At 41.8% G+C, this 15,500-nt stretch overlaps 1 protein-coding gene across 1 annotated transcript in view; it reads left to right on the top strand.

Moving 5' to 3' along the window:
* Window positions 1–15,500, top strand: part of USP14 (ubiquitin specific peptidase 14) — a 52,509-nt gene continuing 37,009 nt past the window's right edge. Inside the window, exons 1-3 of the mRNA XM_062201439.1 lie at window positions 1–178; window positions 4,930–5,075; window positions 9,297–9,329. Coding sequence (XP_062057423.1) covers window positions 163–178; window positions 4,930–5,075; window positions 9,297–9,329 — 195 coding nt within the window. The 5' untranslated portion in view covers window positions 1–162. The remainder of the gene's footprint in view (window positions 179–4,929; window positions 5,076–9,296; window positions 9,330–15,500) is intronic.

Below are 15,500 nucleotides of genomic sequence, written 5' to 3'. Positions count from 1 at the left end.
GCGTCATCGCCAGTGGCCGGTTTGAATGAGACGCCTCGTCGCAGCGCAGCCGCCGCCGCCGCACCTCTGCCTCGGCCGCCCTCAGAGCCTGCTCGTCCGTCTCCCTTCGCCGCCCTTGCCAGGCCCGGCTCTCCTGCACCGCCGCCTTCTCCCCGCTCCGCCATGCCACTCTACTCTGGTAAGCTTTTCGCCCCGCGCCCGCCCCCCGGCTCGACGCTAGGCCTCCGCGTAGGCCTGGCCTTGCTGAGGCGGGCTCGGGGCGCGGGCCGGGCTGGGTCAGGGTGGGGTGTGCGGGGTGGCCGCGGCGCGGGAGTCGACCTTGACACCTTTCCTTTTGCTTCCCGGGTCGGAGGCCTACCGGCGTGGGAGCGCTTTCGCCCGGGCCCGCGGATGGTTGGGGTGGGAGCGGGAGTGGACATGGGAAGCGGCTCGGAGTCGTGACTCTGCAGAATGGTTTCTGTCGCTGCCCTCGTGGGCTGGGAATGGTGAGGGTGTATGTCCTGGGAGGCCAGGGGTCGAGCTGGAGGTGCGGTGCGATCCGTGTGGGCTGCACTGTGGAGACTTGGAAGGGAGCGCCGAGGGGTGGGGGGACCAGGGTTGCGAGGTTTGCTTTCATCTCTCTTGCGATGGCCCTAGGAGAGCTGTCCTTCGTCCTCGGCTTAGTCCTTGCTACCCCTTATGTAGCAGTTTCAATTCTATCCCGTGGCGGGTTGCAAACCTCACTTTGGGCTTCGTTTTCGTTTTATCATCATTGCATTGGACTTCTGTATCCGCAGCTTAGTGTTAGCTTTGGGAGGTAGAGGAATTCGCAGACATTCTGGCGGGCGTCATTGCTTTTTGAGTGGCGTTTGACAGAGTCATTTACTTTATGGCAACCTGAGGTAATGGTGAGGGGTCACATTTTTTTCTTAGTTAGGGAACCTGAAATGTGTGTGGTGGCTCCAGTTGGCTAAGATGTATGATTCATTGACCACCTCCTGACTCTTCACTCTGTCCTAATTTCTGTATTGAATATTCTGCGTTTTCAAATAATGATATGAATCAAAAGGAAGGTGCGTTCTTGATGGACTCGAATCTCGAATTTGATGCTTTAATGATGATTACCTAAGTAAGTGAGATAGTATGCTAATACTTAAACACACTGGTAGATTCCCACAAAGACAACAAAACCTGCCCCTCTCTTTGTTCCCTTAAGACATCCCACCACTCACCAAAGCTCTGTCTTAAAAAAGTTGAGTTTTTATTTTATGTTTTTAAATATTTTGTTTGTTTATTTGAGAGACAGGCCCCAAATGGCTGCAGAGGCCAGAGCTGGGCCTATCCAAAGCCAGGAGCTTCTTCAGGTCTCCCATGTGGGTGCAGGGGTACAAACACTTGGTCCATCTTCAGCTGCTTTCCCAGGCCATAGCAGAGAGCTGGCCTGGAAGAGGGGCAACCGGGACAGAATCCGGCGCCCGGACCGGGACTAGAACCCGGTGTGCCGGTGCCGCTAGGTGGAGGATTAGCCTGTTGAGCCACGGCGCCGGCCCGAGTTTTATTTTTAAAAATTTTTATTTGAGCGGCTGGTGCTGTGGCTTAGTGGGTAAATCCATCGCCTCTAGCGCTGGCATCCCATATGGGCACTGGTTCGAGACCCAGCTGCTCCACTTCCGATCCCGCTCTCTGCTATGGCCTAGGAAAGCAGCAGAAGATGGCCCAAGTCCATGGGCCCTTGCACCCACAAGAGAGACCGAGAGGAAGCACCTGGCTTCTAGCTTCAGATTGGCGCAGCTCTGGCTCTGGCCATTGTGAGCAACTGCGGAGTGAACCAGCAGATGGAAGACCTCTCTCTGTGTCTCTCCTTCTTTCTGTGTGTAACTCTGACTTTCAAGTAAATAAATAAACCTTCAAAAAATTTTTTTATTTGAAAGAGAGATCCGTTGGTTCATTCTCCAAATGACTAAAACAGCCTAGTTTTTGGCCAGGCCAAAGCCAGGGGACGAGAACTCAGTATGGGTCTCCCACATGGGCAGCAAGGACCCAACTACTTGAGGCATCACTTGCTGCCTCCCAGGAAATGAATTGACAGGAAACTGAAATCAGGAGCCAGCCTGGGACTTGAACCCAGGCCCCTTTATAAGGGAAGCGGGTGACCCATGCAGCATCTTAAACGCTATGCCAGATGCATATCTGAGTTCATTTTATCAGATCTTCCTCATCTCCAAAATGAAGGAATTTAAGTAGCTTTCCAAGGTCCCTTCCTTTGACATCTCCATATTGAGAATGTTTATTTTCAGGATCAGCAAAAAGCCCTGTATTAAAATGAAAAGAAATTTTAAGTATCACTTTGTAAGTTTGAGTAAAAAATTAAATATCTAGATTCTTTAATAGTTGAGGGTAAGTACAGTAAAAATTATTGAACACTTACAACAGTGTGTTTGGCAGAGAGGTAGAGTTTTGTTTTAGTCTTCATCATAATCCTGTGATAACTGAGAAGGTTCATTTTTTATGGATAAGCAGAAAGTTTAAGTAGCTTGCCCTTTATGCCACATCTACATTTAGGTGGATTCTCTTTCATTTCAGAATATGGTTTGGCTCAGCTGGTCTTTAGCTTGTCTGTGATTATAGTTGTGCCCCCTTTAAAGCCATTTTCTCTGCTGCAGCTAGAGTGATCCAATGTTCAGATGAGACCAAAGTGGCCTTTGTTTATTTATTTATTTTTTTGACAGGCAGAGTGGACAGTGAGAAAGACAGACAGAGAGAAAGGTCTTCCTTTTTCCGTTGGTTCGCCCCCCAAGTGGCCGCTACGGCCAGCATGCTGTGCTGATCTGAAGCCAGGAGCCAGGTGCTTCTCCTGGTCTCCCATGTGGGTGCGGGACCCAAGCACTTGGGCCATCCTCCACTGCCCTCCCCGGGCCACAGCAGAGAGCTGGCCTGGAAGAGGAGCAACCGGGACAGAATCCGGCGCCTCGACCGGGACTAGAACCCAGTGTGCCAGCACCGCAGGCGGAGGATTAGCCTAGCGAGCCACGGCGCTGGACCAAAGTGGCCTTTGTAAAAAGACTGTTAAAGGATTATACCTTTCCTACAAAACAAAGCCTGCATGTATGAAAGCACTTCAAAGAGTTTGGGGGAAAATGGAATTAAAAGAGAAGTTTAGTGGAAAAACATTTTTTGAGTAGTTTTTTATGACATGTTTTCCATGATTTTTCTGAAGATCTCTCATGTGCATGGATTTTAGAATTTGTTGCACCAACATAAACTTCTAAAATTCCATTTTCCACAAACATTTTGAAGTTCTCTTGTATGTTTTAGCATAACTTGTTGTCTTTGACTTGATTCTTAGCCAGGTACCAGTTTTCACCTGCTTTTTCTTTTTCTTTTTTTAAGGTTAATTTATTTATTTGAGAGGTAGAGTTACAGACAGAGGGAGAGACAGAGACAAAGGTCTTCCATCTGCTGGTTCACTCCTAAATGGCTGCAGTGGCCAGAGCTTGGTTGATCCGAAGACAGGAACCGAGAGCTTCTTCTGGGTCTTCCACGACGGTGCAGGGGCCCAAGCACCTGGGCCATTCCCAACTGTCTTCTCTGGTCATAAGCAGAGAGCTGGATTGGAAGAGGAGTAGTTGGGATTTTAGCTGGCACTTGCAAGGGATGCCGGCGCAGGCTTAGCCTACTATGCCACAGCACCAGGCCCTCTTCTACTGCTTTTCTTTCACTTTGGAAATTACTTCCATCTCAGAACACACCATGCTGCTTTATGCCATTGGATGTTTCTCTTGTCTTCTTTTCCAGGAACACTTTCATTCTCTGATTTATACTTTTCTTTGAGATACAACCCAAAATTGTTATAATTCAAAAGTTAACACTTCTCCGGGAAATCCTTCACTACTCATCAAGCATTCCTCTGTTCTTCTGTAGCCTGTAAAAAACACATATTGCTATTTGTTTTAACTTTTATTCTCCATTTCTCACTTATTAGACCTTAAGTTTACCAGGCATCCCCTGATGCTTGGTACTGTGTCTTTAAATGAATGCCCAGCACATTCATTGAACTGGTAATGCAATCAGGATTCGAAGTTAGGGTCATTTTTTTCAGGTTCTGATTTCAGAAGTTGGAAATAAGACAACTAATTCATGTTAACATTCTTACCTTAAAGATAGATGGTCTAAACTTTTCAGTGGGAACAAGGTATATCTTTGAATTTTATTTGTTTTGTTTATTGTATTCCAAAGTGAGTTATTAGGAGGTAATTGAATTTTTTTTTATTTTGGCAAAACATGCAATAAAATTGACTATTTAAGCCATTTTAAGTGAGAAGTTTTGTGGTATTAAGTATATTCACATGGTTGTATAACCATCATTATGATCTACTTCCAGAACTTTTTCATGTTCCGTGATGTAGGTATATATTTGAATTCTTAATATATTTGAGCACTTCTAGTGGAGGGACAACTTTCTCAGTTCTGCTATACCTACCTTCCAGATCTGTGTTCTTTAACCTCTTATAAATGTTTTATTCTCTCAAAGATTATTTTTCTTCTCTTCAGCTATCTATGTTCTTCTCCCTGTACCCTTCTATTGATTTAAGTGATTCTTTAATTAAACACATAGTGAAGGTTATGAACCTCTTTATTATAGGAATTCAATGTGATCATCATATTTTGCAAAGGTTGTTGGACAGGAATTCAGAAGACTTTGGTTTTTACGAACCATATTTGTGACATTGGGCAAACCAGTCAACCTGTGTTAATTCACTTATTTATCAGGTGAAAAGTTTGATTAGATCTAGTAAAATTTTATAAGAGGCCTGTTGTGTTCATGTCACTCTTGTAGGTGTTGAGGGCATGGAAAATGAAGGACTCATTTAATTGGTAACCCTTTAAAGATCTTTTAAATATGAAGTCTTGTTATTTTGTAAATGAAAAAAACTGTGATTTTGTTTGCAGTTACTGTAAAGTGGGGAAAGGAGAAATTTGGAGGTGTAGAATTGAATACTGATGAACCGCCCATGGTGTTCAAGGCTCAGCTTTTTGCACTGACTGGTGTCCAGCCAGCCAGACAGAGAGTTATGGTGAAAGGAGGAACATTGAAGGTAAAATTTAGTCTACATTTTCATGACTTATTATTATTGTGTAGTTAGAGGAAATATTTAACACCAGAAATTGTGTTTAGTGTTCATGTAGCATTTGAAGTATTTTTTATATGCTGAGAATATACTTGTATGTGCCACAGGGTTAAAACTGTTTTATTCACGTTGGTGTAAGGGAAGAATGTTGGTATCCATCTCAAAACACTATTTTATGAAAATATCATTTAAAATTTTATTTACATTTAAAAAAATTTATTTGAAAGACCAAGAGAGACAAAGACAGACAAGCCCTCCATCTGCTGGTTCACTCCCCAAATGTTTGCAACAGCCACAGCTGAGCCAGGCTGAAAATAGGAACCTGGAACTTAGTCTCGGTCTCCAATGTGGGCGGCAGGAACCCAACTACCTGAGCCATCACCTGCTACTTCCCAAGGTATGCCCCAACAGGAAACTGGAATTAGAAGTGGAGCCATAACTCAGACTCAGGTGCTCTGATACTCATGTGGACATCCTAAACAGCATTTTAAGCACTATACCAAATATGGAAGTCTTTAAAATTATCCCTATTGTTTCACTTTTTTCCTATGAGGATATATTGAATGTATTAAATGTTTTGATTAGTATAAAATCTATTTTTATTTCCTGAGTAATAACTATTACGGTGCTGGGAAAAATTTTTTTTTAAAGGTTTATTTATTTGGGGCCAGTGCTGTGGTGCAATGGGTTAACGCCCTGGCCTGGGGTGCCAGCATCCCATATGGGTGCTGGTTCGAGTCCTGGCTGCTCCACTTCCGATCCAGTTCTCTGCTGTGGCCTGGGAAAGCAGTAGAAGATGGCCTAAGTTCTTGGGCCCCTGCACCCGCATGGGAGACCTGGAAGAATCTCCTGGCTTTGGATTGGCGCAGCTCCAGCCGATAAGGCCAGTTGGGGAGTGAACCAGCGGATGGAAAACCTTTCTCTCTCTCCCTGCCTCTCCCTACCTCTCCCTGCCTCTCCCTGCCTCTTCTCCTCTTTCTCTGTAACTCTTGACTTTCAAGTAAATAAATAAATCTTAAAAAAAAAAGATTTATTTATTTATTTATTTGAAAGTTACATAGAGAGAGGGGGAGAGACAGAGAGAACTTCCATCCACTAGTTCAATCCCCAGATGGCTGCAGTGGCTAGAGCACTGGGCCAGGCAGAAACTGGCGAGCCATCTTCCGCTGCTTTTTCCAGCCATTAGCAGGGAGCCAGATGAGAAGTGGAGCAGTAGACACACAAACTGGTGCCCATATAGGATGCTGGCATTGCAGGTTGTGGCTTTACCCACTATGCCACAATTCTAGCCCCCAATGCTGGAAAATTTTATTTCTTAAAATATGCAACTATATGGGTAATTTTTTTTTATTTGTAAACAAAGCAAAACAAAACTGGGGCTAGTATTGTAGCACAGCAGGTTAAGTTGCCACCTGTGACATTGACATTCCATATGGCTGCCGGTTCAAGTCCTGGCTGCTCCACTTCCAATCTAGCTCCTTGCTACTGTGCCTGGGAAAGCAGTGAAAAATGGCCCAAGTGCTTGGGCCCCTGCATCCTGTGAGAGACCTAGAAAAGGTTTCTGATTCCTGGCTACTAGCTTTGGCCTGGCCCAGGTCTGACAGTTGTAGACACTTGCAGAGTGAACCAGTGGATGGAAGATTTCCCTCCCTCCCCTCCCTCCCTCCCTCCCTCCCTCCTCTCTCTCTCTCTCCCTCCTCTCTCTCTCTTTCACTATGCTTTTCAAATAAATACATTTTATTTAAAAAACCAGGAGAGGGAAGGTAATTTTGCTTCAAGTTTGTTTGGAATGATCACACTGACTATACTTAAGTGTCTAAGCTTACCAATTTCATTGATAAAGGCCAGAAAAAATAATAGAGATGTCTTTCTGTGTTTGTGATATGCAAGTCCACGTTAAAAAAAAAAAGTACTTTATTTAAGGGCTGAATGTGAAATGCTAAAGAGCTGTGGTTAACTTTAGAGATAAGTACTGTCTGCTGTACAGTGAAACACATGTTGGTGAACAGCTTTCTTCACATTGCTGTCTGAGCCTTTGGAGTTTATTGAACTTCATAATCTAGTTTGTGCTAAGCCATGTAGTAGTGGTATATTATGGAGAATTAAAGAAAAATTTTAATTAAATTGACTATAACTACCAATAACTACCATTTGAATATTTGTGCCAGGGTTTTTATTTATTTTCTCAACTGTGTATTTTCCATTTTTTTCCTCTATTTATTTGAAAGAGTTATAGAGAGAGTGTGAGAAACAGATCTTGCATCCACTAGTTTACTCCCCAAGTGGCTACAGTGGCCAAGTTGAGCCAGGCTGAAGCCAGGAGTCAAGAGCTTCATCTAGATCTCTCATGTAGGTGGCAGGGGCCCAACCACTTGGGCCATTTTCACTGCCTTTGCAGGCCATTAGCAGGGAATTGGATTGGAAATGGAGCAGCCAGGACTTGAACCGGCATTCGTATGCGATGCTGGTGTCGTAGGCAATGGCTTTATCTGCTATACCACAATGCCAGCCCCCATTATTATTATTTTAAACATTTATTTGTTCATTTATTCAAAAGGCAGCATTAGAGGAGGGAGGGTGAGAAATCTTCCTTCTGATTCACTTGGCAAATGCTGGAAAGAATTGGGGCTGGGCCAGTCTGAATTTAGTCTGGGTCTCCCACTTTGGTGGCAGGAACTCAAGTACTTAGGACCACCATCTGCGCTTTCCCAGGTTCATTAGCAGGGAGCTATATCAGAATTAGAGTAGCTGAGACTTGAACTGGCACTCAGATATGGATATAGATACCCCAAGCAATGGCTTAACTCACTGTCCCACGACGCCATCCCTATGATATCCAGGTTTTATGAATGAGGAAATTGAGTATCAGAGAGTAACACAGTGAGGCACCAAAAGAGCATGGGATTTACAAATCAAGCAGATCTGAGCGCCATTCCCAACTTTGTGTGACCTCTGCTAAGTCATCTGAGGGAGCATTTTATATTTACATTTCCTTGTGATTAGAGTGGTGTCAGTCCTATGATTAGCGTCTCTAAGCTGAGAAGGCTTTTAGGAAGTTCATGTTCTACTGTGAAGCAGGGTGTCCAAAGAGATAACTAGTGCACCAATGAGGGGAGACAGATATATTGAGCCCCTATGCCTTCTGTGAAATGAAAGTAGTTCTGTGGACCTGACTTTATCCTGTGAAGTAAAGAGCTTAGCTTCAGTTAGTTCAAATATCTGCTGGGCCCAGCATTGTGGTGTAGCAGGTAAAGTCGCTGCCTACGATGCTGGCATCCCATTTTGGTTCGATTCCCAGCTGCTCTGCTTCCGATCTAACTTCCTGCTAATGCACCTGGGGGAGCAGTGGAGGATGGCCCAAGTGCTTGGGCTCCTGCCACCTACATGAGAGACTCAGAAGAAGTTCCTGGCTTTAGCCTGGCCCAGACCTGGCTGTTGTGGCCATTTTGGAGAGTGAACCAGTGAATGGAAGATCTCTAACTCTGGCTCCCTGTCTTTTGTCTCTCTCTCTAACTCTTGACTTTCAAATAAATAAAAAAAATCTTTAAAACAGAATGTGTTATATGATCAGGACATAAAAACAAAATTTTTTTTTAGCGAACACACTGAAGTGAAAGCATTTGTTAATTGCTTTGCTAATTGGGACTTGAGAAGCATTTGTGGACATGCAAGTATTAAGAGTTTGCCTTGGATGGGCTGGTTTGCTGTCCTGGTATAATTTGTAATAGCACTTGCATTCTCAAGAGTTTCCTTGTTTGGATGATAAATCAGGTAGAGTCATCCTAATTAAGTAGATCTAATTTCACAAGTTACTTTTTAAAATTCTTAAGCTAATGAATTAGCTCTGCTAGTTCCAAACATAAAAAAATTAGTATATGTCATTTGTCATCTGTGAAGTGCTTTTTAGTACTTGCTAAAAGTGTTTTTAATACTTAACTATTTTTTAGTGCTTGGTGCTATTGATTTTATTGTCTGAGACTGTGTTGCCATATTCAGTTTAAGCAGTTGTTAGGCTTCTTGACTTTAGGGCTATATGTGCTTAACAAAAAACTGTTTTTGATCATAATGATTATAAATTAAATCAAAATACAGAATAAATTTCTATTTTGAAATAGCTTAATTATTAGATTTTGTTGAGCTTGTACAGAGATGGTTAAATATATTGTTTTTTGCTTGTCTTTGAAATAGGATGATGATTGGGGAAACATCAAAATAAAAAATGTAAGTATTATGGACAATTATATAGCAGTAACCTATTAACTAAATCAAAATAAATTCGATGCCCTTCTTTTTGAATGTGATCCTGTTCTAGCATCATCTGCTGAAAATGCTTTTTCCATAACTTGTTTCTTTCACTGATATAGTTGATTTAAGTTAATATTAGTACCACAAATCTTGATTACTAAAGCTTTATAATGTCTTTAAGATAGTATAAGTTCTTCAACTTTTTTATGAATACTTTAGCTCCTTTGCATTCACTTAAAATTTTAGAATAGCCTGTTGGTTTCTATTTTGTTTGAGATTACACTGAATCTGTGGCTCAGTTTGGGAAGAATGAGCACCATTACAGTATTGAGTACTAAAATCCTTAAGTATGATGTACTATTTCAGTTATTGAGCTCTTTATTTTCTCTTAGCAGAGTTGTAGTTTTCTAGTATGAAAAAGTTAGATTCTCAGTGTTTCTTCTATTTAAAAAACTTTTGCTGTTTATAGGTTCATGGCTAGATTATAAAAGCACATGGAATTTTTTCTAAGCTTATTTTCATCTTGTGGCCTTGCAGTTGGTTCACTAAATAGTTGCACATAATTTTTGGGTGGATTCCATTTAGTTTTATATGTATATAAGCATGTTATATGCAAATAATGACAATTTTATTTCTTTTTTTTTTTTCTAAATTTATTTATTTGACAGAGTTAGACAGTGAGAGAGAGACAGAGACAGAGAGAAAGGTCTTCCTTCCCTTGGTTCACCCGCCAAAATGGCCACTACGGCCAGAGCTACGCTGGTCTGAAGCCAGGAGCCTGGTGCTTCCTCCTGGTCTCCCATGCAGGTGCAGGAGCCCCAGCACTTGGGCCATCCTCCACTGCCCTCCCGGGCCACAGCAGAGAGCTGGACTGGAAGAAGAATAGCTGGGACTAGAACTCGGGGTGCCAGCGCTGCAGGCGGAGGATTAACCAAGTGAACAATGGTGCCAGCCCCGACAATTTTATTTCTTCTCAACTTTTATGATTTCTAATTTTTTAAAGTTTTATTGAGGTAATTTGATAAACAGATGACTTGTAATTTGTGTTGTTAGGACCTCTAATGCAGTGTTAAAGAATGGTAAGAGTGGATGTCATGTTTTTTCCTAGTTTACTAAGATTTAAAATTATGAATGGCTACTCAACTTTGTTTTGTGCTTTTTGTGCTTCTTGTTAAAATGATCATATTTTTCTTTCTTATTATGGTAATGTATTTAGTATCAGTCATTCAATATATATATATTTTAATGGTTAAACTTTGCATTTTGGGATGGGTAGTTCTCAAATTTCTTCATCTTGTGACCTCCTTCTGTGCTTAGAAATTATGATTGACCCTGAAGAGTTTTGTATATGTGGGCCTGATTTATCAGTGTCTACCACATAAGAAATCAGAACATTTTTATTTAAAAACTTTAACAAGTACATTATATTAATTAAATTTTAAAATATTTTCCTGGGCAAAATTAAATTTAGTAAAAAGACTGGCATTTTCCTACATTTTTTATTAGATCTTTGTCTATCTAAATAGGAAATAGTTGAATTTTCATGCTTCTGTTTTCAGCCTGTTGCAGTATGTTCTTTGGGTTGAATTATATGAAGGCCTTATTTTTTTTTTTTTTAAAGATTGATTTTGTTTTTTTGAACAGCAGAGTTAGAGGGAAAAAGAGAGAGGGAGAGAGAGAGAGAGAGAGAGAGAGAAAGAGATACAGAGATCTTCCATCTTTTCTGGTTTGCTCTCCAAATGGCTGCAACAACCAAGTCTGAGCCGGGCAGAAGCTGAAAGTCAGGAACCCCATTCTGGTCTCCCACATGGATGGTAGTGGCACAGTTGCTGGGGCCGTCATCCATTGCCTTCCCAGGTGCATTAGCAGAAAGCTGGATTGGAAGCAGAGCATCCAGGACTTGATCTGGTACTCCAGAATGGGATGCTGGGATCACAAGCAGTGGCTTAACATGCTGTTCCACAATGCCAGCCCCTGTGAAGGAAATCTGATCTCACCTAGTTATATAGATTTTTTTCAAACAAAATTGTGAAAAAGTTATTTTATAGTGCGCCAAAGCTCAACACATGGTATTTTAGTTTCCTTGTAGGGATAGAATCTGAAACTATCGGTGATCTTGTGTACATTTAAATTTATTGTTTTGTGCTTAGAATGAGTCTCATACCCATGTTTGCTTTTGTATTAATCATTCATTTTTTTGTATTGGTGATTCAGGTTAGTTTCCTGCATTATTTAGATCTTACATGTATTGATGCATTTCATTATACAGTGTGAAAAAGTTGCATTCATTAGTATCACTACTGATCTCAACAGAAATATCTTTACTGGAAAGCTGCATAATGACAAAGTTTCTAACTTTTACTTTAAAGTTCTAAATATTTTCAGTTTTCTTTGAAGTGACTTGCCACTGTTTTTATTAATAAAATGTTGGCTAGTTGCCTATCTAAAAAAGCATGATTTATCAGTTATTATAAGTAAAAATGATTTTCTGTTAACAGAATTATCTAGTTCAGTTTGCAGTACAGACATTTGCACAAGTGCTTAAACAAGACAATTTTCATTCTCTGGTTTGCAGCAGAAGTGTTTTATTACTTCTGCTCAGTCCGTAATTTAGAATCTCTAAAGAAATGTATTTGAGGTGCTGGTATTGTGGAACACTTAAGTTGTGGCTTATGATGCTGGCATCCCATATGTCAGTGCCAGTTCAGTTTCCTTTGCTTGCTTCTGATCTAATTTTTGCTTGGGTCCCTATCACCCATGTGGGAGATGTTGCAGGAGTTCCTGGTTTCTACTTTGGCCTGCCCCAGCTCTTACTGTTAGTGTATCACTAGGCATGTTGGGACTGAAACCAGGAGCCAGGAACTCCATTGAGGCGTCCCACGTGGGTTTCAGGGGCCCAGGTTTTTGGGCCACCCTCTGCTGCTTTCTCAGGAAACAGCAACAGTGATTGAATTGGTGCTCCAATAAGGGATGGCAGACTGCTGTGCCACAACGCTGGTCCCCTGTGTTTTTGCTTGTTTGTTCATTTTTGGATGTCTCTTTCTACTTTTTAACTATGTTGAATAAACTCCTGGAAAACTTCATTTTCGTACATACATACTAAATAGCTAGGAATGAAATTAATTGGTCATAATGGTAAGCTTAAGTTAACTTTATAAGAAACTGCCAAACAATTTGCAGAGTGGTCATACCACTCACTTTACATTCCAGTGAGCAGTAATTGAGAAATCTAATTATTCTGCATCATCACCAGCATTCATGAGAATTTAGTGATACTTGTTTTAATTTGCATTTATCTAATTGCTAATGCTGAATGTTATTTCATGAGTTTATTGGGCACTTGTTTATCTTACTATCTATTCAAATTTTGTACCCCTTATAATATTTTTTATTTATTTGAAAGAAAAAATGACAGTGAGAATCTGCTGGTTCAACAGCTGGTGCTGAGTCAGGCTGAAGCCAGGAGCCAAGAACTTAATCTGAGTCTCCCATGTGGGTGGCAGGGACCCAACTCCTTGAAGCATCCATCTCCTGCTGCTTCTCAAGTTGTGCGTTAATAGAGTGCTGGAATCAGGAGCCATGCTGGGACATAAACTTAGGCGCTAAGATTTGGGATACAGGTATCCCAAGTGACATCCACACTGCTACACTGAACCCTGACCCTGAGCCAGTGTTTTTGTTGGGTTATTTGTTTTATTTTAACTAAGTTTTGAATATTCTTTTCACTGGATACAAAAAAGTCCATTTGTGAGGTGTCTGTGCTGTGGATATTTTCTCTTAATCTGTTGCATTTTAGTGTTTATAATTTTGTTAAAAGTTTTGCATGTTTTTTTTAAATATCAATTTTTCTTTTATGGCTTATACTAATTTGTATGAAGTCTTTGCCCATGTCATGGTCACAGGAGACTTTTTTGTGTTCTTTGTGTTTTAGGTTTTTATTTTTTTATTTTTTTTTGAAGATTTATTTGTTTATTGAAAGTCAGAAGTTACACAGAGAGAGGAGAGGCAGAGAGAGAGAGAGGGGTCTTCCATCCGATGGTTCACTCCCCATATGGCCGCAGTGGCTGGAGCTGTGCCGATCTAAAGCCAGCAGCCAGGAGCTTCCTCCAGGTCCCCCACGTGGGTGCAGGGCGCAAGGACTTGGGTCTCCTGTACTGCTTTCCCAGGCCATAGCAGAGAGCTGGATTGGAAGTGGAGCAGTCGGGTCTCGAACCGGTGTCCATATGGGATGCCGGTGCTTCAGGCCAGGGCATTAACTTGCTGAGCAACAGCGCTGGCCTGTGTTTTAGCTTTTATATGTAGATTTATCATCTGTTTAGAGTAGATTCTTAAGTTTGTTGTGAAGAAATGATTCAGGTGTATAAATACCATTTGTTGAAAAGACTCTTTTCCAATTGTACCTCAGCACCCTCATTGAAACTCAAGTGATTGTACACATGTTGGGCTGTTTTGGATTCCCATCCATTGATTTGTCCGAAGATACTTAAAATAATTTGTGAAATATGGATTAGGACAGGTTCGGTGGTGGGTGTTTAGTGCAGTGGTTAAGCTGGTGACTGGGAATACCATATTACAGTGCTTGGGTTCAGATCTCACTGATGCTCCTGATTGTATCTTCCTGCTAATGTGAACCTTGGGAGGAAGAAGGTAAAGGTTCAAGTAGTTGGGTGCCTGCTACCCATACGGGAGAACTGGATTGGGTTTCAGGATCTTGGCTTTGGCTCTAGGTAGAGAATGTTGTGGTCATTTGGGGAGTGAACCATCAAACAGATGATCTCTTTCTCTTTTCTGTATCTCTTTTTGTCTCTCTGCCTTTCAAACAAAGAAACAGCCAAAAAATAAATACATAAAGTGAATAAAAAGTTAGGGGCTGGCATTGTGGCACAGTGGATTAACTTGTCAGTTGTGACGCCAGCATCCCATATTGGAGTGCCGGTTTGAACCCTGGCTGCTCTGTTTCCATTTCAGCTCCCTGCTAATGTACCTGGGAAAGCAGTGGAAGATGGCTTAAGTACTTGGACCCCTGCCACCACTCATGCGGGAGACTTGGATGTAATTTTGGGCTTCTGGCTTCACCTGGACCAGTCCTGCTGTGGTGGGGGCCATTTGGGGAATGAGTCAGCGGATTGATGTGCTCTGTCTTTCTGTTACTCTTCCTTTTAAATAAATAAATAAGTCTAAAATTTTTTTCTTTTATTTTTTATAAAATCTATGCATCTGAGTAGTCCTCAGAGTTTATGGAAGATATATATTATGAAAAAATTATGCATGGGCATGAAATTTTTTGCTCTAAAATAAGCTAGTGTTCTGATTCTGTTTTTGTGAACTTTATGAAGTACCTTGATATATGTATGGTTGCACCAATGTGCACTCTCCACTGTCATTGTTAATCAGGCCGTGAAATCCAGTAGTGTAAGTCCTCCAATGTTTTTTCTTTTTCTTTTTTTCTTTTTTAATAGATTTTATTTATTTAATTGAAAGGCAGAGTTTCAGGGTTGGGGGGAGATAGAAAGGTCTTCCATCTGCTGGTTCACTCCCCAAATGGCCGCAACAGCAGGAGCTGGGCTGATCTAAAGCCAGGAGCCAGTAGCTTCTTCTGGGTCTCCCACACTGGTGCAGGAGCCCAAGCATTGGGCCATCTTCCACTGCCTTCCCAGGTCGCATCAGAGCTGGGTTGGAAGAACAGCAGCTGGGACTAGAACTGGTTCCCATATGGGATGCTGGCACTGTAAGAGAGGTGCTGTACCACAGCACCAGTTTCCAGTGGGAATACTTTTTAAAAACGCTTTTTATTTGAATGACAGAGACGTGGAGAGACCTTCTGTTTGCTGGTTTACTCCCCAATTGCCTGCTATAGCCAAGGCTGGGCCAGGCTGAAGCCAGGAGCCAATCATGTGGGTAGCAGGGACCCAAGTACTTGAGCCATCATTTGTTACCTCCTTGGATGCCTAAACATTAGTAAGAAGTCGAATTGTTTGAACTGTAACCAGGCACTCTAATACATGGGATGCGGGTGTCCCAAGTGGTATGACCTTAATCACTACCACACACTTGCCCTGGTGACAATACTTAGATGTTAGTATCTTTGGGCCTGGTGCTGTGGCATAGTGGGTAAAGCTGCTGCCTGCAGTGCCAGCATTCCACATG

Source organism: Lepus europaeus, chromosome 9 (assembly GCF_033115175.1).
Source record: "Lepus europaeus isolate LE1 chromosome 9, mLepTim1.pri, whole genome shotgun sequence".
Taxonomy (NCBI): domain Eukaryota; kingdom Metazoa; phylum Chordata; class Mammalia; order Lagomorpha; family Leporidae; genus Lepus; species Lepus europaeus.
This window is presented reverse-complemented; position numbering and strand designations above follow the sequence as displayed.